Raw genomic sequence first — 23,705 nt, 5'->3', positions numbered from 1 at the left:
GACCTCCAGTGTTTTCACCTGTTGTGAAATCACCACCACCATCCAATTCCAGACCATTTTCATCATTCATGGCTGCTATGGAGTTTCACAAAGAAAACTGCCAATTCCTCCCAACCTCCAAGGCCCTGGCAACCACAAATCTACAATTTGTACCTGTTTGCCTATTCTAGACATTTCATGTGTGTGAAATCAGTTATGTGCCTGACTTCTTTCTCCTAACACTTCAAGGTACACCCATATCATAACATGCATCAGTTATCTCATTCCTTTTTATGGCTGAATAATATTCCTCTGAAAGGATATACTGCTGTTTTTCCAGTTTTCAGTTGAGGGACATTTGGGTTGCTTGGCTTTTGGCTTACTATGAATCATGTTGCTATGAACATTCATTTACTAGTTTTTGTGTAGACATGTCGTCAATCCTCTTGGATATGTGCTTAAGATTGACATTGGTGGGTTCTGTGTCTTAACACTACGATGAACTGCCAAGATGTGTTTAGCAAGTGTCTGTACCATTTTACAGTCCCTCAAGCCATATACAAGGGTTCCAATTACTCCACATTCTTGCCAATACTCACTACTGTATTTTTTATTATTGGCTGTTAACCTTTAAGAAAGGCAGCCTAGCCGGGCGAGGTGGCTCAAGCCTGTAATCCCAGCACTTTGGGAGGCCGAGGCGGGTGGTTCACGAGGTCAAGAGATCGAGACCATCCTGGTCAACAGGGTGAAACCCCGTCTCTACTAAAAATACAAAAAATTGGCTGGGCATGGTGGCACGTGCCTGTAATCCCAGCTACTCAGGAGACTGAGGCAGGAGAATTGCCTGAACCCAGGAGGCGGAGGTTGCGGTGAGCCGAGATTGCGCCATTGCACTCCAGCCTGGGTAACAAGAGTGAAACTCTGTCTCAAAATAAATAAATAAATAAACAACAACAACAACAACAACAAAAAAGAAAGGCAGCCTAGGCTGGGCGCAGAGGCTCACACCTGTAATCCTAGCACTTTGGGAGGCTGAGGTGGGTGGATCATGAGGCCGAGATTGAGACCAGCCTGGCCAACATGGTGAAACCCTGCCTCTACTAAAAATACAAAAATTAGCTGGGCGTGGTGGCATGCACCTTTAGTCCCAGCTACTTGGGAGGCTGAGGCAGAATTGCTTGAACCTGGCGGGTGGAGGTTGCAGTGAGTCGAGATCATGCCACTGCACTCCAGCCTGGTGCCTGGCGACGGAACAAGACCCTGTCTTTAAAAAAGAAGAAAAAAAGAAAGGCAGCCTAACAGACTGCTATGAAGGGGTATATGCATTCTTATAAAGTTTAAGCCCTTTCAAGGCTCGTCTCACCCTGTCAAAGAGGCTGTGGAAATCAGGGAGGCTGAAGATCAGGTGGTGTTCCTTTGTACAGCTTCCCTTCAGGGCACTTCCTTCAGAAATGGGTCTTGGCTCATTGCATTCACTTCTCCTAGGTCTTTTTTTTTTTTTTTTTTTAAACAAAGGATTAAAGAGAAAAGATTTCTTTCCTTATTTAAAATAAAAAGTTTCATCTACCCAATTTTTATATTCAACACAAAGGCTTTCCCTTGTGTCTAGCTAAGGGTAAAAGGGAAAGTGAGAGGATTTTCAAAAAAAAAAAAAAAAAAAAAAGATGGAAAATGGGAAGAGGGAAGAATGGAGAAGAAATCAGAGTCCATTAAGTTACACTCCAGGGTCTTTTAGAAACTGCAACTCAAAAGCTGTGTTCATCTCGACACTGAAGGTATCAACACCACGGCTCAACACCAGCATGGGAACGTCAGAAGGAAGCAGCAGAGGCTCCCAAGCCAGGTACTAAGGCTCTGCACTTTCAGGTGTTTCCTGGCTGTAGTATAAGACCCACCACAATTAGAACCTGTGTAAACGTCTGACAGCAGGAGACAGGACAGGAGAAAACATCAGAAGAGTAGAACCTGGGGTGCTGGTTTCTCTAGTTTGTCAGATACCATATTCAAAAGTTAAGCCTGAGGCTGTATGACTAGAAAGAAGATAGGTAAGCAAAGTTGGGAAAATGAAGTCCAATGAAAAATGAAATCCCAAAGTGAGTTCTGCACACACTAAGCTCAAAATAAGTCTTCACTCACCTAGCACCTACAGTATCCCCCACCGAAGGAGAAGCCACTTGGATTGAGTTGCTCACATCTCTTGGGGTCAGAGTTTACACCCCAGATGGCTCCCAGTTGAAAAGTCACATCCTTGCCTCTAGAGGGATTATCTGCTACTCAACTCCTTGGGAGAAGATACATCCCCGGCTTCCAGGTCTGAAATTCATTAACAATCCAGAACTTCTAGGCTAACATTTCTACTTGAAAATCCTGCCGTCACCCTTTTTTTGAGACAGGCTCACTCTGTCGCCCAGGCTGGAGTGCAGTGGCACAATCTTGGCTCACCGCAACCTCTGCCTCCTGGGTTCAAGCAATTCTGCTGCCCCGGGATCCCAAGTAGCTGGGATTACAGGTGCCCGCCACCTACCACGCTAATTTTTCTATTTTTAGTAGACCAGGCTGGTCTCCAACTCCTGATTTCGTGCGTGATCCGCATGCCTCAGCCTCCCAAAGTGCTGGAATTGCAGTCGTGAGCTACCATGGCAGGCCTTGCCATCACCGCATGGACCCAATCTGGCCTACCAATCACAGGGCAGCCCCTGGGCCGTCCACCTCAGGGCCTCCCTTCCCATCCAGTAAAGTGCATACATCCTTATTTACTATGGATTAAAGGATCACACAGACACAATATAGCCATGGAAAAACCCTCTTGTTTATTTTGATTAAACAAAAATAAAATAAGCTGCATAGGAACAATTTTAAAGTCCAAAGAGACACCAACTTTGTTTTAAGGCTGTAGTAGCTGATACAGCATCTCCTTGCTACCTTCCCCAGCCTTCTCTGTGGACCACAGCGATACATTCAGAAGCCTGCTAGCTAACACAGGAGTTTATGAACACTTTCCCATTGGTTCTTCACTGCTCATTGCCTGTCATGCCTGCAGCCTGACACTTAAGATTTAAAATGTGAAAGCCAAAAGCGGGGACGGGGAAACAACCAAACAAAAACTTACTTCTGCCTAAAGGTTTGGGGGGAAATCTTCATTTCCCTACCCAGCTACCGAACTGATGGGATTCACACTACCATGGCAATGCCCACTTAAAAGTGGCAAATAGCAGTCAGCACCCCACCCCAGATGGGCTTGCAGTGTGGTTTCTGCTGCCAGGGGGGTTACTACGGTAGTGCATATTCCTTATATCATGTCTGCCTTGGACAAATACAAATTAAGAGGTTTAACTTAGTCATTCTAACGTAAGGCAACATGCCCACATTAATTCCCCAAATTCTGTGTTTACCTTTAAAAAAAAAAAAAAAAAAAAAGACTCAACTGAGTCACATGTTCCACAGTTAAAAATTAAAGCATTTTGCTGACGTGGCATGAGGGCTAATGGGCAGTGTTAAGATTCAGTATAACAACCCTCCTCCCACCCACCCAAGTATAACTAACATGCTATAAAAACAACACCCTTACCCACCCACCCTCACCTGCATCAATGTTAAGAGAAAAGGGGAAAAAAAGAAAGGAATCTTACCACCCTAAAAGCAAGAAAACCCCAGAAATGTGAAAAATCTTCCTCTGAAGAAACAACTACACAGACTGCTAGAAACATAAAGAACTACTATGGAGCTGGTTATTTAAAGAAAGTAAACACTTTGCTACACACATCAACATTCAGTCAGTGTGCTCTGAGATAGGGTCTTAAGAAAAATACTACCTGAGCTTGTAAGTTAATACAATCATTAAAAGGAGGTCTAAGACCATGTGGATACACAAAACTTTTAGAACCATTATTGGTTAAATGATGATGGAAAATATCCCACCAGGCTGGCTTGTTAACCCGTAAGATCAGTTTTAAAAAATAGACATAATTGAGGTATTTCTTCACCATGACATTTATAAGCCCAACTCATGATAATGACAGTGGTCATAGGACCCTCCTCTCTTCCAACCAACCAAAAATTAGGGCAGAAGAGAGGTGGTAGGGTCAATACAGTATATCCTGGTAATGTGCTTCTCAACTTTATCAAGTATTTAATAAACGAGGGGGGAAAAACCCGTCAACATGTTACCTTTGGTAGAAAAAAAATCAAAACACAAAACAAAAGAGCAATATACACTTCAACAGTCACTGCTCAGTCAAAACAGTGATTGTTCCAACATCATGGTGATGAATGTCCTGCTGGGTCCAGAAGCTACGAATACAATCATGTAGTCAAAAGGATTCTCATTCCCTTCAAATATTGGATGTTTCCAAGAACTAGACCTTTAGAATTACTCCTAAAAGGGTATTAGTTGCAGACATTCGAAACACAGATAAAATATTTTTCTCTTGAAGAGAAAGAGACCTACAGGTCTTTATTTGTAGTTAAGTCCTCCAATAGGTCAGATTAACCAGTAGTTTCGTAATACTGAACGACAGTAACGGTATGCATGATTCTTTGTGAGGGGGAAAGGCCAGATTGCTAAGAACTACTTTGATTTATGACTACATTTGCCTGACATTTCTCTTTCAAGGTTAATAAAACATTTCTCCTGGGAGAAATCAGTTGTAGATTTATGATAACATCTCTTTCAGAGGTAGCTTCCCGCTCCCGCCCACTCCCCACTGGATTACTACTATTCTTTTTGAGACCTGTCAGATGCTAAACATGAGGTAGATGATTGGCCACAATTGAGGTAGAAACTCAACAAAAGCAGTCAGTGTGGTCTGGAATGCTGCGCCCTGTGCCCCTGGCCTGCAGAAAGCCAGACAAGGCCATAGAGGTCCAGAGGCCCTGGCCATGTGACACCATCACCTGCGAGTACAAGTGTTTGACCTTTATACAGCCCCAGACTGTTGGAAACTCAGAGTGATGTTTTAAATATACCTTAAATATACCCTAAATATTTTTTGGCACCACTGGATTAAAAAAACAACAACAACAAAATCAGAAAAACAAGCTTAAAACTTTGGCATATCTTTCACCACCTACCAGAACACAGCAATCTTAGAATCTTCCAATGAAGAAGGCAACACATATAAATAGTACTTTGCTGCTTCAAGCCTAAAAGACTCTCCTCCTCAAATAATTAAGCTTTGGCTTAACTAGAATAAATCAGACTGGGCCAATCGCAAGCTATTCTCCTGCAACTCCATCACAAAGTGCCTCAATTCTGGCAACATTTTTGGCCCAACACCTAATTTGGATTCGGTTTATGGTACCCTTTATTATATGTTTCCCCAAATAAGTTAGACTTAAAAGGGCATTGAGGAGTTAGTGCACTTGGGGTACAGCCCAGGTCACTGTGCTCTAGTCAACTTGAGTGCCACCTGCAGTCCCAACAGGGTACAGGTTCTGAGACAGGATGAGATCTCGGGACCAAAAATAACACTTCTGAAATGTTAACTCAGTGTCAAGCAAAAGTGGTTTTTACCTATGGGTTAGATTTCCTTTAAACATCTCAACACCCAAACCTGCATGTCCAAACCCAATGGGCATCTCCAAACATAAACTGAGCTGACATTACACCCCACCCAACCCTCGCCACCTGACCAGATCAGACCAGACCTCCATGGGGACTGTTGTCTTGTCATATTTACTCCCCAGAAACCTTTTTATTCTCCTACCTCGTAACACCCAGGACCTCACTATTTTTTCCATCATGTTGAAGACTCCCTTCCTTGACCGAACTCCTGGCTACCCTGGCATCACCTCATAACAGGCAGGAGATTATGTATTTAAACACAGGTACTTTTAACAGTCTCACACTAGGGACTGCCGAAGTTTGGCTTTCATCATCTTTCTTTGATTTGGAACACTTCACATCATACAATAAACACTCTCCAAAGTGCTTCGCACCAATCCCTATGGGTCAGGAGTCAATCGCGGGCAGCCACAAATGGTCAATGTTTTAAAAACAATAGCTTTCCAAATGTGACCGTGTTTCTCAAATGCCAGTCAGGCACCATTTTGGGTACAGAAAGGTACGGGGATATGCCACCACTGGGGACACAGACGTAGTACTTCCAATCTACACACATGTTTCAGGGGCATAGTTCTACTTGCTCTAAGCCTGCAAATTTAAGTCTGTAAATTAAGACCTGTTAATTTCAACCATGGAGTGAAAATCTTGGCTTTTCAACCAAATCCATAATAAAATGTCAAATAAGAAGCTTTAGTTACTGCTATGCACCAAGAAAATTTCTCGTTTAGGTCCCAAAATTTTCCTACATCTAGGGAAATTAGAAAGAAAAGAGCAGAATGAAAATGACTACGAAAGATTTTAATCAAGATCCATTTCCTCAATAAAATTTGTTTTTCAAGCATTTAAAACCAGTTGTCTTTGGTATTTAAAGGGTGGCTTGTTGGGTGGCTAGAGAGAAGGAAGAAAGTTCAGCACCAACTTACTCCAAAATAAGAAACAGTAAAAATGTTCAACTACATTAACTCTTTACCAAAGAACTTAGAGCTTAATGGCCAAAAGGCAACTGAATAGGCACTGGGGAAGGATTCACTATTAATTTCTATAGCAAAAGGAGCTTCTACCAAACAAGATTTCTTAACGCTTCCCACCCTGTAACAGCAGCTGGGAGCCAGCAGTCTGAAGTTACTTTCCAACTTTTCTATCTTTTATTGCATGCAGTTCTCCTCTGTGAGATGATTTTTTTTTTCTTCCCATTTTGGTCACTCAGAAACCCTAGAATTAAAGCAATGGGAAGAGACAGCGTAGCTTGTAGTAGCAGATTAAACGTCCAAAAGAGGTGTGCGGGAAAAGCAATTTGACTGACTTGTCATATCGTCCCCATCATCTCCTTTTTCTATTGGGATAACAAAAGCAAACTGCTCCATTTGTTAATCTGTTCTGTTCATTCCAAACTATATTTTGCAATATAAATTTCTGTTAAATAGAGGAACAGAAGTTGATCCATAAGTCTATTTTTAAACAAGAGGTCTCTCTTGTAAGCCACTGACATTTGTTTGAGAGTCACTCTTTCCCTGAGGAAGGCGTCTCCAGAATTGGGTTATTTTAGTATTTGGAGGAATGCAGGAACCCACCGGGTTCTGACAAGCAGGTTATCAGCTACACCTGCTGTGCACTTGAAAGACAGACAATGCCCAGAAGCACAAGTTTTGTGCCCAAGTCCAGCTTACAACCAACCAATCCTGTAAAGTGACAGATTCTACCCCACAGTTCTGCAGCAGGAGTCTTAAAATTTTCATTCTTTGGTACCAAGTTACAGGTTTAAGAAAAGACATTACATCCTACATTTCAGGTTGGGAACGATTTGGTTTCTAGATCTTTATATTCGAAGGCCTTGGGGGTGGGGGGTGGGGCACAGGGACATGGGTATTCATGTTAAACCATGAGGTCCTAAACCATGGCCGGGGTGCAAACAATCCTATAAAAAGTGACCCCAGCAGAGGGTGTGGGACTGGGCTGTTCCCTGAACTTCCAGAGCAGGAAAAAAATTGTGCTTGTAAAATAAAAGTTCTTTCCTTTGCCTACTCTTCTTAGGAAAAGAAACTCCTAGCACTACAGAACAAACTCCTATGCACTCTCGGGTCAGGATGAACCTGCCCCTTCTGTGGAGTCCCTATAGTTTGGGGGTGCCTGGTTTCTTTCATGTGCTCTCTGACTCCTTCAGCACAAGCATGTCCAACCACATTCATGTCCACATCAGCCCATGCCTGAAAACCCTCTGTCGGAGAATGAGGTTAATTTCCTTCTTCCTTCCTTCCATTTAACTCTTTATAACCAACAGCAAAATAAGAAAACTTAACTTTTGAGAATATGTTTAATCAAAACTCCTGAGCTACATCTATACAGATTTTTAAGAAAGCAAAGTGTGAAAGGAGAGGTTTGGGAGGCAGTGTGTCATTTTCAGCTTACTACTTGGGTGCAAGATGGCTTTGAAACAAACACGCACACACCCTCCCTTAAAAGAAACAAAGATTATATACCCTAAAATATGAAGGGTCTGCTTTTCTTGGCTAGCAAGCCACAGCCACAACGTCTAGGATTAAGAAAAGATGCAGAAGAGGAGGTTAAACACACTGAGGTATAAACAGAGAACAGAGGAGAGTTCTCTGTTGCAGCATTTAAAAAGAGAAGATTTTCCAAAAAGATCAAAATAACACAACATAATCTAACCCCATATAAACAGTATTCTCAAGAACACAGATACTCTATAATTATGCATTTTAAATCCTATTTTTTCCATGTTTTATAGTTTTTTGCTTTTTTTACTTAGTAGTTTTTTTTTTGTGTTTCCTTGGCTCAATCTACAGAATACACCCCACCACACACATCCAGTGCCCTCCCAGCTATACAGATGCCAGGTTTGTGCATATCATGTCCCACACAGGGGAAGAGGGAAATGCGACTCCACTGAGGAGGGGAAGAGGGCCTGTTGCAGAAGGAAATGCAAAGATTTATGAGGTAGATAGAAATTATCACTTCACAGGCTCAATCCCTGCAGAAAAGATAAGTACATTCATCTGTAAAAAAATAAAGATGAGGTAGGACTTAAGCAATGTTGTACTTTTCTTGTTCTCTTTTAAAAAAAAAGAAAAAAAGAAATCTCCCTGAGACTGATTCTTCTTTGAAATTCAAAAAGAGAGAAAGAGAGAGAGCGAGCAAGAGAGAGCAAGAGAGAGAGAGACGCGCACACACCCCCCAAACACAGCAACCTAGGAAATGCAATTAGAAGACGAGGATTCGATTGTTGCCGAAGTCCACCACAACGATCATTCCATCGGGGGTGATGGCGATGCCTGAAGGGCGATCCATCTGCCCGAAGCCGCTGCCTTGAGCCCCAAACTTGCACAGGAAGCTGCCGTTGGATTCAAACATCTGTACCCGATGGTTCCTGGAATCCGCCACAATGATGCGCCCTTCCTGGTCCACGGCGACACCTTGTGGGCGCAGGAACTGCCCATTGCCTGTGCCCTCCGAGCCCAGGAAGCGTGCCGACTGGCAGTCGGGGTGAATGACCAGGAGCCGGTGGTTGTTGAAGTCAGTGACCACCAAGTGGCCCTCATGGTTGAAGGCCACACCCCGTGGGGAGTCAAAGTGCTTCCAGAGAGCCCCCTCGAAGCCATACTTATTTAGGAAGACACCATCAGGCCCAAACAGCTGGATCCGGTGGTTCCTCGTGTCTGAGACCAGGATCTTGCCTTCAGAATTCACCGCCACATCCCAAGGGTAGTTGAACTGCCCGTTCTTGGTTCCCTTCTCACCAAATTTGAGGAGAAACTGGCCCTCGAAGGTGAAGATCTGGATGCGATGATTGTCCTTGTCAGCCACCACGATCCTGCGTGAGGCGTCACAGGCCACCCCGGCTGGTCGGTCGAACTGCCCCGGCCGGGAGCCCAGGGTGCCGAATTTGTGGTGGAAGGCGCCACAGGGCTTGAACACCTGGATGCGGTTGTTGCTGCGGTCAGCGACAACGATGTAGCCCTCCTTGTCTACACTCACGCCCCAAGGGCGGCAGAGCTTGCCATCACTGTCACCCTCGCTGCCGAAGCTCAGGCCTGGGAGCCCAATGCCCACGTAGCTGCGGCCTGACTTGACCACCACCTTGAACGGGCTGTTCTCAATGTGCTGGTTGCACAGTGTCACTGACACCAGGTGCTCGCCCTCCAGCTGGGGCCGGTAACTCACCACATACGTCCCATTTTGCTGATCGCTCACCTCTGCACCAAACAGGTTGCCGTCAGGGCCAAGGACCACAGCCGACATGAGATCACCTCCCGAGAGGCGGGGCTCACCATCGTGGTCATAACCAATGACTGTGAAGGAGGCCACCTTACCCTGGAGGGCACGCTTGAGGCCATCGCCCGTGGCCTTGGTGAGTGGTGCAAAGGCCCCGCTACTAACAAAGCCAAAAGATTTGATGGCAAGGTACAGCGCCTGATCTGGGGGTGTGAACATGACTCGATCATCTTCCTGGGGCTGCAGGAGGCTCCGCACGGTCTTCAGCTCCTGCACCTGGGCCAGCATGCGGTCTCGGGCCAGCAGGATATCCAGCGCTCGGCCCTCCTCCAGGACCTGCTGCACGGCACTGATGGTGCTCTCAAGCTTGTTGAGGTTTTGCCGCAGCTTCTCCACCTGCAGGTACAGAGACTTGGCTTTCACCTGGCGAATCTTTTCTACCTGGAGGGAAAGGCGAGAGTGAAGAAAGACACAGAGGCTTAGAGCCAAGCACAGAAAACCCCACATAAGGCACAACTAATCACAAGGAAGCATCAGACAAACACATTTTGAGAGATGGTCTACAAAAAACATCTGGCCTGTATTCTTCAAAAGCAGCAAAATCACAAAGGACCAAAAAAGGCTGAAGAACTGTTCAGGGTTACAGAAGATAGTTACTAGAGACAAGACAACTAAATATAATTAGTGACCCTGGACTGGGGGAAATGGCCAGCTATGAAGAGCACCACTGGGACAATTGTTGAACCCTGATTATGGACTAAGGAGTAGATGCTAGCACTGTATCAAAATCAAATTTCCTAACTTCTACAATTGTACTGTGTCTAGGTGTAAAGGGGTTGTGTTTCCAATACACCAACTCACTCTTGGATCACAAACATATACATACATGTACACACACACGTACGCATTCAATGAATGTTGCAGTGAGCTGAGATAGTGCCATTGCACTCCAGCCTGGGTGACAGAGCCAGACTCCATCTCAAAAAATAGTAATTGGGACAAAATGTACATAATCAGCAAGAAAGATAAGAAACACCTGGAGTTACTATTATTATTGAAACTTTTCTATAAGCTAGAAATTAAAGAAAAATAAAGTTTAAAACAGTCATCTGGCTAGGCACAAGGGCGTATACCTGTACACCTGTAGTCCCAGCTACTTGGGAAGCTGAAGTGGGAGATACCACTTGAGCCCAGGAGGCTGTCTGTAGTGTGTCATGACTGAACTTTATTTGTGAATAACCACTGCGCTCCAGCCTGGGAGATCCCACCTTAAAAAAAAAAAAGCAAGATCCCACCACCGAAACTAAAAATAACCATCTGACAAACAGAGCTTACTGAGCACATACACTCTGCCAGGCACTGGAGGTACTGCAGTGACCCACAGAAAATACCGTCCCTGCTCTCAGAGTTGTAGTTTAGAAAAGCAGACATTAGAAAGCAATCAAAGAAATAAGGATCATGTCAGATAGTGACAGCTATCAAAAAGTAGAAAAAGGATGGGAAAGACAGTGAGTAGGAGCCCAGATATAGACAAAGGGAGCTGAAGGACAGTGTCTTGCCCAAGTTGAGACCTAAAGGTTGAGACTAGGCAAAAGGCCAAAAGGAGAGCTATCCCACCAGAGGAAATAGCCAGCACAAAGGCTCAGCATTTCAAACACACAGTTTTCCAATAGGGGAGTAACATGACACATTCATGCTCTCAAAGAATTAGTTTGTGGCCTGGTGCGATGGGTCTCAGCTGTAATCCCAGCACTTTGGGAGGCAGAGGTGGGTGGATCACTGAGGTCAGGAATTTGAGATCAGGCTGGCCAACACCATGAAACCTCATCTCTACTAAAAATACAAAATTAACCGGGCATGGTGGGGGGACCTATAATCCCAGCTACTCGGGAGGCTGAGGCAAGATTGTCACTTGAACTACGGAGGTGGAGGTTGCAGTGAGCCGAGATCATGCCACTGCACTCTAGCCTGGGCAACAAGAGCAAAACTCTGTCTCAAAAAAACAAGAACAACAACAACAAAAAAAAAAAAACACAAAAGGATTAGTTTGGGAAATGTGTATTAAAGGTGAACAACAGCTGTGGGTTGGCAGTGGCTTAGCCATCAGAAGTGGCTGTGAAAGTGGAGCGAGTGGCAGGAAGGTAGTAGAGGCAAAACCAGGCAGGATTTCATGGCTAGTCTCACACCCCCTGAAACCAGAAATCACTGAAAGAACATACACACTGGTGTGTGGGCATGGTGGTTCATGCCTGTAATCCTAGCACTTTGGGAAGCCAAGGCAGGTGGATCATTTGAAGTCAGGAGTATGTGTACACACACACACACACAGACACACACACACACACAGACACACACTCTCAAGACTGTGTCTTGAGAATGGTGACCATGGCTCACTGCCACCTCAGACCTCCCAAGCTTAAATGATCTTCTTACCCCAGCCTCTTACTAGTGCACCACCATGCCTGGTTAACTTCTTTTTCTTCTTCTTGTTTTGAGATAGAGTCTTGCTCTGTTGCCCAGACTGGAGTGCAATGCTGCAATCTCAGCTCACTGCAACCTCTGCGTCCCGAGTTCAGGGAACTCTCCTGTCTCAACGTCTCAAGTAGCTGGGAATACAGGTATGTGCTACCATGCCCGGCTAATTTTTGTATTTTTAATAGAAAAGGGGTTTTACCATGTTGGCCAGGCTGGTCTCAACTCCTGGCCTTGTGCCCTGGACTCCCAAAGTGCTGGGATTACAGGAACGAGCCGCCGAGCCGAGAGAGAGAGAGAGAGAGAGAGAGAGAGAGAGAGAGAGAGAGAGAGAGAAAGAGAATGAGAGAGAGAGTGAGTCTGTAAGTAATTTTTTTTAAGACATGGGATCTTGATATGTTGCCAGGGCTGGCCTCCGACTGCTGGGCTCAAGCAATCTTCCCAACTCAGCCTCCCAAAGTGCTGGCATTACAGGCATGAGCCACTGTACTTGGCCAGTTTCTCTTTACTTCTGTATTTTAAAAACAGGTTTTAAAAACCCAACTGGGAACCTGAGAAGCCCTGTACCCCACATTTTAAGATTTCCAAAGGCGCCCTTTAAATCTAAAATGCTCTAATATATGGACATGGATTCTAACCTTCCAAAATAATTCCTGCTTGATGTTCTCAAATCATGCTACATGGGACATTAGTTTCTCTATTCTTTAAAAGTTCTCTAATCCTAAGCAATTTCTCCCTGTGAAGGGAATAAATTTATCCAAATAGTTTACACAGAGGACCATGACTTGAGTGTTCTACATATCTGAAAACCACAGAAGTCTGTTTCAGAATAAGCATTCACTGTTGAAAGAGCTAGAGTTTAAGCTGACTCCTTTAGGGTCGGAGGGGTGATGATAAGATTTCAACTCATTCCTGCTTTTTCATCTGTTTAGTGAACCAGGATACATGTGTACGTAGAGGTCCACATGGGGACAGATTAAAGAAGCTTTGCCCACTGGGCCACATCTCCACCTTTGATTCTTTTTTTTTTTTGAGACGGAGTTTCGCTCTTATTAGCCAGGCTGGAGTGCGATGGCGCAATCTCAGCTCACTGCAACCTCCGTCTCCTGGGTTCAGGCAATTCTCTTGCCTCAGCCTCCTGAGTAGCTGGGATTACAGGCACGCGCTGCCATGCCCAGCTAATTTTTTGTATTTTTTTAGTAGAGACAGGGTTTCACCATGTTGACCAGGATGGTCTCGATCTCTTGACCTTGTGATCCACCCGCCTCGGCCTCCCAAAGTGCTGGGATTATACACCTTTAATTCTTACGCATGAACTATACATGCACTAACTATATAAGCACCAAGTCCACTGGAAATATATAAGGCCCAAGAATGAAGAGATGCCATCTGGATATCAACAGCAGGGTTGTCTTAATCCTTGCACTCATACATCTTCACATTACGTCACCAGAGATGAAGGAAAACAAACTTACAACAAAGAGATACCCAGACAGAGACAGGCAAGGCCAAGAGGACTTTGCTGGGAACAGAAAAAAAATTCAGTCATTAGTCAAAGACAGAGGGGCTCCCACAGGAATTGGAGCACGGTTCTATAGCAAGTGTCCAGAATAAGGAAGCTTATTTTGGAATGCTCTGAGGATAAATTTTTGGGCAAGCAGAAACTGCTCACTACAACGAAGAAGAGACTGACTCTTCTTTCAAACAGGCATCTCCCAAGAGTATAAACTTGCTATTTCTTCTGAAAGAGAACTGCCTTTAGAGAGGACAGTGGGTCAACCTCGCAGGAGGGAGGGTAACTAAGGTGAAAGCGGCAGAAACCCCACACACAAAGGCCTTTTTCATCAGGAAATCCAGAAGAGCGAGTTTGTGGCAGAGTTCACTACAAAGCTCTCAGGTTGCAAGAAGTGGGCCCCTCAGTTATAATTAACATTCGTGGGTGGCATAACACTGGCAGACCCATGGGGACATATGAGTGTCTGAAAACTATGTCATGCCCACAAAGGTGCTCAAAAAATGTGCTGAATTCAAAATCTTGGGAGACCTCCGAAGTCTCTTCTTATCAGAAAGCAATTGAGTCATATTCCTTAAGAGTTCACAAGAGGCAGAAAGCATCCAGTTGTGAAGTTAACTAAATGGAAAACGCAATGCCCAGTGACGCCTTGCAGATCATCATAGAGCACAGCAGTTAGCAAGGGTCACTTGCAGAAACGGCGGCACCATCCCCACCATCATCATATTGTTTGGAGATGGAAGCAGGCACACTCCACGAGGATACCCTTAGAAATCAGCTCCAGTCTTTTTTTTTTTTTAAGACAGAGTTTCACTCTTGTCACCAGGGTTGGAGTGCAATGGCAGGGCCTCGGGTCACTGCAACCTCCAACTCCCAGGTTCAAGTGATTCTCCTGTCTCAGCCTCCCAAGTAGCTGGGATTACAGTCATGTGCCACCATACCCGGCTAATTTTTAGTAGAGATAGGGTTTCTCCGTATTGGTCAGGCTGATCTCAAACTACTGGCCTCAGGTGATTCGCCGGCCTCGGCCTCCCAAAGTGCTGGTATTACAGGCGTGAGCCACTGTGCCTGGCCAATCAGCTCCAGTCTTTTTTTGTGTCTTCAGACAACATAATTATAGTTAAAGAACTGGCATGGGGTACTGGTCCTTTCAGACATAACTCTCCGCCTTTCTGAATGGAGACATAGAATCAGAAAAGGAACAGAGGAACATCTGGAATGCTGGCTTGGGTGGGGTGAGTAGTCTTTCCAGCTGATTTTTATCTAAACAGCACACTAGTCTACTCAGCACTCTTTCCTGCTCCAACAGGAAGAAAGGACACACACTCACTGCCCTCCTAAGAGGAAAACTGGTTTTCCACAAGAGGTCAGGAAGTGCAACCAGCCAGGTCACCAAAAATAGGGATGTTTCCCACCAGCCTGCCTTTCTTAACAACAGTTTTGACTACGCTCCCTTCTTTTGCCTTCCCTTGAGTGAATGCTATATAAAACTGGAGACTGCTTCCAGTCTTGCTTACGCACATACTTCTGAAAAGGCTTCTTGTTGTTTTACCGCAGACAGCACCCACAATGTTCCACGGACCCCCTGCATCTTTCTGCCAACAGGCCTTCTAGAAAATTAGCAAGCATTCTAAACTTAGTGTTTGGCTCCTGGACCTGCAATTGGAGACCTCGTGGAGTCGAGTGGGCACAGCCTCAGTGGGGGAGCTGCCTCCCCGTCTGTTACCTTCCACAGCAGCTCGCACTCGCGCTCCTCCAGGGCTTTCTTATGCCGCGCAGTCACCGCTTTCACCTCCGACTGCACAACCTTTGCCTTCATCTCCACTTGTTCCGCCACCGTCTGGGCCTGCTCAATGCTCAGCTGAAAAAAAAAAAAAACCGCCGAGGCATTAGAAGGACTGTTACTCCTTATACAAAACATTTGACCCTGCTCTGTCAGACTTGAAAAGCTGACACCCCGGGTTTCCAGACCACTTGACTCACTCCCTTGGAAGGAAAACGGGCACTTAGGGAGAGACTGGCATCTGTCTGACATGTAACTGAAGGAGATGCTGGCAAGAGCTGGATTTCTTTGTATGAGAAATGGCACCTACAGTGGATGTCAGGACTATTAAGAGATACCCTGACACAGTGAAACCAGTGTATTTGGGTGACAGCCGAAAACTGGGAATGAGGATCAGCTGTAAAAGGTACAACTCTAGCCACACACGCAACTTCCCCAGACTTCTTGGCCTCACTCTCTGCCTGGGCAAAACCCTGCAGGCCAGGCACATCCCTCACGTGAGGGTGTGCGACAGGCTAGTGACTAAACCCATCCTGCTTTTGTCAAGGCACTGGCAACACAGCTCATCCCAGCCAGAACGAACACGAAGTACACACTGGGACTGTCCCCTGAACTACCTAAAAAGCCGTGCCCTGTGGTCAGAGACCATCTACACATCACCACACACGCCACCCTGTACCAGCCCTAGTAAATCAGCCAGTTTAATCAGACGTATTATTGTTCATAAAAAATTTATCCAGACAGAAGGCATGGTGTTTTCATTAATATTGCATGGTGTGTCTTGAAAAGCCACAAGGATTTCTTTGAGATACCGAGGTATTAAATCAAGGATTCCAAAGTGATTGCTGTTGGTACACCAGGTTTCAGGGCAGGTGATCCCATCAGGAGGGTGTCAGGGAAACGCAAAGGGTTTAGAGCTTGGTATGGGCTTAGGAATCATCCACTGCGCCGTGGACAAAGGTGTTTCTGGGATGTGAACTTTCAGTGCTAAAACTGGGACAGTCCTAGGCAAACCAGGCTGGTCAGTCATCCCTGAAGTCAGGCAACACAGGTTCAAATCCTGGGTTAGTTTAAGGCCTCCTACTAGTTGTAAGGCCTTGGACAAGCTCCTGGTCCTCTCCAGCCTTGGTAAAGGGTAGCTGTGAGGGAAATGCAGAGCAATGCATGGGTAGAGCTGAGCTCAGCACCAGGCACAGAGTAAAACACTGTTATTAACAGTTCTCAGCTGAGAAACACTTGGGACAAAAATTCAGCCACTGTGCCTTGTCAGGCCACTTAGCTCCTATCATAAAATTTACCATTAGTCACACTTAGTATGTTCAGTGTTGTGTAATCATCACCACTATCCAGCTTCAGAACATTTTCATCACCCACAAACCAAAGGCCATAACCATTAAGAAGTCATCTCTACTTCCCTCCTCCCCATAGCAATCACTAACCTACTGTGTCTCTACAGATTTTCTTTCTTTTTCTTTTTTGAGACGGAGTCTCGCTCTGCCGCCCAGGCTGCAGCTGGGACTACAGGCAAGGACCACCATGCCTGGCTAATTTTTGTATTTTTGGTAGAGACAGGGTTTCGTCATATTGGCCAGGCTGGTCTAACTCCTGACCTTGTAATCTGCCGGCTGCAGCCTCCCACAGTGCTGGGATTACAGGCCTGAGCCACTGCATCCAGCCCCAACTTTTTTTAAATAGAGGCGGGAGGTCGGGTACAGTGGCTCATGTCTATAATCCCAACACTTTGGGAGGCCAAGGTGGGTGGATCACCTAAGGTCAAGTTCAAGACCATCCTGGCCAACATGGTGAAACCCCACCTGTACTAAGAATACAAAAATTAGCTGGGTGTGGTGGTGGGCGCCTGTAATCCCAGCTACTTGGGAGGCTGAGGCAGGGGAATCTCTTACAGCTACCTAGTGCTGGTAAATGTGGTTATGGCTAGAGATGTGCAAATATAAAATGCAGATTGTTCACTCCACTCGGGAGATTGAGCCTAGGAGACGGAGGATGGAGTGAGCAGAGACGGTGCCACTGCACTCCAGCCTGGCCAACACAGCAACACTCTGTGTTGAGGGGGGTGGTGGCGGAGGGGGAGAGAAACGTGGTGGGTGGTCTTGCCATGTTGCCTAGGCTGGTCTGAAGCTCTGGGCTCAAGTGATCCATCCACCTAGGCCTCCCAAAGTGTTGGCATTAGATGCATGAGCCACCGCACCTGGCCTGTTCTGGGTATTTCATATAGATGGCATCAACATACAGTATTTTTCCTGCCCAACAGTTTGACTTGGTCTGGATGAGAGCTGGCACATTCATGGCATGCAAGACACACTCAACAGTGCAGCTCCAAAAACACCCACGGTGGCCAGGCACGGTGGCTCATGCCTGTAATTCCAGCCCTCTGGGAGGCCGAAGCAGGTGAATCACTTGAGCTGAGGAGTTCGAGACCAACCTGGGCAACATGGTGAAACCTGGTCTCTATGTAAAACAAACAAGCAAACGTACCACCCATGACTCCAGTGGTTAGCTGCCACACTACATTCTCTGCCTAAGAGGATCATGTGTGACCTAAGGATCCCCTGAGCTGATTCACAGGGGAACGGGGTAGATCCAGAGGGCTCATAGGCTATCCACAGCCTGCAATGCTTTCTTTTTGAAACGCACCCTAAATTTCAAAACCCAGTTCAGATGCCACTTCCCTTCTGAAGCTAGACAGGAACAGCACATTTCTATAACCTTTCTGCTCCATTAGAATCCTGTCCAAAGTACCACTACATATCAATCAAAGTAGGAGCCAAGTACATAGCCCATGATACATAAGGCACCTGAAATTTAGCAGAACAATCTGTACATTTTATCTCTGTACATTTTATCTCTGTACATCTCTAGCCATAACCATGTTTGCCAGCATTAGGTAGCTGTATTGGGTTAAACACTGTCCCTCCAAAACTCAGGCGCAGCTAAATGTGGGAGCATGGTCCTGACACCTTGATACTGGACTTCTGGCCTGCTGTCTTTAAGGAATCCAGTTTATGGTAAATTGTTTTAACAGCCCTGAGAAACTAATACAGAAGCCAATAAAGTGATGAAGCAGACAAATGTCACATCCACATTACCTATAAGATAAAAAATTAGCATGAACAATCAAACGAGCATGCATAGAAGCAGGTATCATAACAGCACCAATAAATTTTTAGTCTCTCAGGCTGTCGGAATTCATCCAGAGGAAAAAGAAAAAAGAGAGAGAAAGAGAGAGTGCGCGAGAGCACCAGAGCTCCCTAGACATTTAAATAAATAGAGAATTCAGTATAGGGAAATGGTTAAACAGGTACGGGAGAACTGCTAGGGCAAAGAGCACACTGAGGCAGACAGTAACTGCAGAAGCAGCTTCTTCTGCTTTGTCTGAGAGAACAAAGGAAAGAAAGCTGTGGTTACAAGAACGCAGAATAAGGTGGTGAGGTTACATCCAGCTAATACTGGGAGTGGCAAGGTCTGAAATTAAAACCAACTTCTGCTGCCAGGATGAAAAGGAATTGCTATTAAGAACTGGGGCTGGGTACAGTGGCTCCTGCCTGTAAACTCAGCACTTTGGGAGGCCGAGGCAGGAGGATAACTTGAAACCAGTCTGGCCAACAGAGCAAGACCTCATCTCTACAAAAAAAATTAATGAGCCAGGCGTGGTGGCACTTGCCTATAGTCTCATCTACTTGGGAGGCTGAGCTGGGAGGATTACTTGATCCCCAAGACAACCAGGCTGCCACAAGCTGTAACTGCAACACTGCACTCCAGCCTGGGTGACAGAGCAAGACTCTGTCTCAAAAGAAATATGTGATAATAACATAACTAATATGAATTGGAAGAAAAAGGGAAGAAGTCCTTTTTCTACGCACGTAGCTTGAAGGATCACAGCCCCAGTAACACATGGCAAGAATGTGATAGGGTTGGCGCCAAAAGGTAGAACTTAGTAACTGGCACCCTCTATATTTTTAGATGTGTTTGTTATTAATTAGCACAACTGGTGTCCAAGCTAGTATTTGACCAAGACAACCAAACCTATATCTGTAACATTTCTTAATCATTCTTCAATAGAAAGCAGAGGTGGCAAACTGTTTTTTATTAATATTAATGTCATATCCCTTGCCAAACTGTTGTTTTTAACATTTAACTTTTAACAGATGCAAAAACAAAACAAAACAAAAACCTGCTCCCTTCGCATAGGAATGGGTGGACTACCCTACTCACCTCTTCCTCTAGTCGCCTAGTCAGTCTTATCCCTCATGTTTCGAACTCTCATTTTATCATAAAAACTGTTTCTTCCATTTTTCAAACAGGTTCAGGGGATTCAAAGCTTTTATTGCAATTTTAATAATTGCCAAGCAGGAAAAGATATTCCTTGGGCTGAAAGTCACAACATGAAAGCCCTACCCCAAGGCATGGTGGTTAAAATAGGTCTTTCCCTTCCAAATTATGCACTACCCGGCCAAGCACAGCATTCCAAAATGTGGAGACCAGGACCTGCTGAACTCGTTCCCAACCTCTAGCAGTGCGGCATTGGAAGGATATGTAAGGCAGATGGGTCGGGGGAAGTGAGAACGTAGAAGGGCAGGGCAAACTTCCAAAACAGGTATGTATACTTCGCAGTAAGAAAACAGTAATCACCCCTCAAGCATGGTGCTTGAGAGAAAATTTAACCATCCTGGAGCTGTTAACAGATCTAATCAAACATCTGAAAGCTGAGGGGGTCCATTTGGACTGGAGAATCAGTGCTTTCCAGCTAAAGTACCAAGGGGCACTCACTCAGTATGAAGACTCAGGCCAAATCTCGCTTTCAAGGGAAAGAATATAGATATTAATTAGTGATGCCTTCTGTGGAGAACAGTAGTGGCACAACTACTGGTATTTAAAGAGCCCAATGGCCAGAAGGTAAGAGAATGCAAATATTACCCCTACACTTGTAGGTATGCGGAGCTAGTGTGGGCCACTCTAAAATGTGATTTTCGGCCAGGCACAGTGGCTCATGCCTGTAATCCCAGCACTTTGGGAGGCTGAGGTGGTCAGACTGCCTGAGGTCAGGAGTTCGAGACTAGCTGGCCAACATGGTGAAACCCTGCCTCTACTAACAATACCAAAATTGACCGGGTGTGGTGGTGGCCGCCTGTAATTCCAGCTACTCAGGAGGCTAAGGCAGGAGAATTCCCTGAACCCAAGAGGCAGAGGTTGCAGTCACCAAAAACCATGGCACTGTACTCCAGCCTGGGCAACAGAGCAAGACTCCGCCTCAAAAAAAAAAAAAAAAAAAAAAAGTATTTATCTGTATATAGGACAATCCAGAATTAACTCCAGGATTTATGTCTGGATCTCTTTCCTAACCAAGACTCCCAAGACAAGTTGTGAGTCTCTCAGAGTCATAAGTTAGGAACTCTGATTCATCGTCAACCAAATATCTGACATGTTGAATTTAATACAAGATAAAGACCAGATATTCGATGGGGAAATACACTTTTAGCATATATATATCTCCCTATCTGGAAATGATTTATTAGATCCTTACAACAATCACACAAACTGATCATAAAAATAAATGGATGAGGCCAGGTGCGGTGGCTCAAGCTCTTTGGGACGTGGAAGCAGGTGGATCGCTTGAGGCCACAGTTTGAGAAGACCAGCCTGAGCAACAAGGTAAAACCCCATCTCTACCAAAAATACAAAAATTAGCCAGGTGTGGTGGTACATGCCTGTAATCCCAGCTTCTCACTTCAACCTGGGAGGCGGGGGTTACAGTGAGCCAAGCTCCCGCCACTACATTCCAGCCTGGCCAACACAACAAGATTGTCTGACAAATAATAAAAAATGTAATTGCAAACTATAGCCACATCTCATTTTATTGCACTTCATAGATAATGTGGGATTTTCTTTTCGTCTCTGAGACAGGATCTCACTCTGTCACACCCAGGCTGGAGTACCATCCTGTACCACCACTACACCCGGTCAATTTTGGTATTGTTAGTAGAGGCACGGTTTTACCATGTTGGCCAGCTAGTCTTGAACTCCTGACCTCAGGCAGTCTGGCCACCTCGGCCTCCCAAAGTGCTGGGATTACAGGCATGAGCCACTGTGCCTGGCTGTGACAGAGGGAGATGGTGCCATCTTGGCTCACTGCAACCTCAACCTCCAGGCCTCAAGCAATCCTCCCACCTAAGCCTCCTGAGTAGCTGGGACTACAGGCATACAACACTAGGCTCGACTAATCTTGATTTCTTGGAGAGACAAGGTCTCACTATGTTGCCCAAGTTGGTCTAGAATTCCTGAGCTCAAGTGATCCTCCTGCGTCAGCCTCCCAAAGTGCTGATGTTACAGGTGTGAGCCACAGTACCCGGCCATTTTTTTTTTTTAAATTAAAGATTTGCGGCAATACTGTGTCAACCAAATAAATCTATTGGTATCATTTTTCCAAAAGCCCTTGCTAACTGTCTCTGTGTCACATTTTGATAATTTTTGCAGGATTTCAAACTTTTCGTTATATTTTATCTGGTGTGCTGATCTGAATAACCATACAATGGCCTCTAAGTTGTTCAAATGAAAGAAAAGGTCCCACAAATCTACAATGATTAAGCTTAGTAAGGAAAGCAAGTAGAAAGCTGCAGACAGACTGAAAGCTAGGCCTCTCACACCAAACGGTTGTTGTGAATTTAAGGGAAAGTTCCTGAAGGAAATGTTAAGTTCACTCCAGTGAACACTCAAACCAGTAACAAGGCAAAACAGCCTTATGGCTGATATGCAGAAAGCTTAACGATCTGGAGGAAAGACCAAACCAGCTATAACTTCTCCTCAAGCCAAAGACTAACCCTGAGCAGGGACCTAACTCTTCAATGCTATGAAGGATGAGAGATGAGGAAGCTGCAGAATTTTGAAGCTAACAGAGGCTGACTGATAGGGGTTTAAGAAAACAAGCTATCTCCAAAACATGTATGTGTAGGGTGATGCCACAAGTGCTGACATAGAAGCTGCAGCAAGTTACCCAGAGACATAGCTAAGGTAATTGATGAAGACAGCTCAACAACAGACTTTCAAGACATCCTTTTATTGGAAGGAGACAGTCTTATATTGGAAAAAGATGCCATCTAGGACTTTCATAGCTACAGAAGTCAACGCCTGGCTTCAAAGCTTCAAAGGACTGGCCGACTTTTTTGGTAGGGACTAATGAAGCTGGTGATGAAGTCGAAAGCCAACAGTCATTGTCCATCCTGGCAATCCTAAGCGCCTCAAGCATTATGATACATCTACTGTGCCTGTGCTCTACAAATGGAAGGGCAAAGCCTGGATGACAGCACATCTGTTTGGAGCACGGTTTATGGAATTTTTTTTTTTTTTTGGAGAGGGGGTTAGCTCTTGTTGCCCAGGCTGGAGTGTGATCTCGGCTCACTGCAACCTCCGCCTCCCAGGTTCAAGCGATTCTCCTGCTTCAGCCTCCCCAAGTAGCTGGGATTACAGGCAGGTGCCACCATGCCCTGCTAATTTTTTGTATTGAGTAGAGAAGGGGTTCACCATGTTAGTCAGGTTGGTCTCGAACTCCTGACCCCCGGTGATCCATCCACCTCAGCCTCCAAAAGTGCTGTGATTACAAGCAAGTGCCACCACGCTCAAGACAGTTTACAGAATATTTTAAGCCCACTGTTGAGACTCCTTTCAAAAGATTCCTTTCAAAATATTACCAGATGTACAAGGGCATCAAAGATGTTTTCATGTCTGGTAACCCAACATCCATTCTACAGCCCATGGATTAAGAAGTAGTTTCAACTTTCAAGTCTTATTCACATATACTAAAACTGGAGCTACTATAGAAGAACATTCATGATTGGTGGGTAGAGCTCAAAATATCAACAGTAATAGGATGTTTGAAGAAGCTGATTCTAACCCTAACGGATGACTTTGAGTTGAAGACTCGAGGTCATCCATTAGGGTTGGATCAACTTCTTGGAGCAGAAAGATGTAGTGGAGAAAGTCACTGCAGATGACAGCGAGATAACTTGAAGTGGAGCCCGAAGATGTGACTGAATTGTTGCAATCTCATGAGAAAATTTGAAGGGATGAAAGAAATTGCCAGGCTGAGCAAGGTAGCGGATGCCTGTAATCTCAGCGCCTTGGGAGGCCAAGGTGAGAGGATCGCTTGAAGC

At 45.2% G+C, this 23,705-nt stretch overlaps 1 protein-coding gene across 1 annotated transcript in view; it reads right to left on the bottom strand.

Annotated features, from left to right (window-relative positions):
- Positions 1-4,653: 4,653 nt before the first annotated feature.
- TRIM71 (tripartite motif containing 71) overlaps positions 4,654-23,705 on the bottom strand; it is an 81,284-nt gene continuing 62,232 nt past the window's right edge. The window contains exons 3-4 of the mRNA XM_003931004.4: positions 15,484-15,618; positions 4,654-10,213 (exon numbers count right to left, since the gene is read on the bottom strand). Of these exons, the coding sequence (XP_003931053.3) occupies positions 8,762-10,213; positions 15,484-15,618 (1,587 nt within the window). The 3' untranslated portion in view covers positions 4,654-8,761. The remainder of the gene's footprint in view (positions 10,214-15,483; positions 15,619-23,705) is intronic.

This window comes from Saimiri boliviensis, chromosome 9 (genome assembly GCF_048565385.1).
Source record: "Saimiri boliviensis isolate mSaiBol1 chromosome 9, mSaiBol1.pri, whole genome shotgun sequence".
Classification (NCBI taxonomy): domain Eukaryota; kingdom Metazoa; phylum Chordata; class Mammalia; order Primates; family Cebidae; genus Saimiri; species Saimiri boliviensis.
This window is presented reverse-complemented; position numbering and strand designations above follow the sequence as displayed.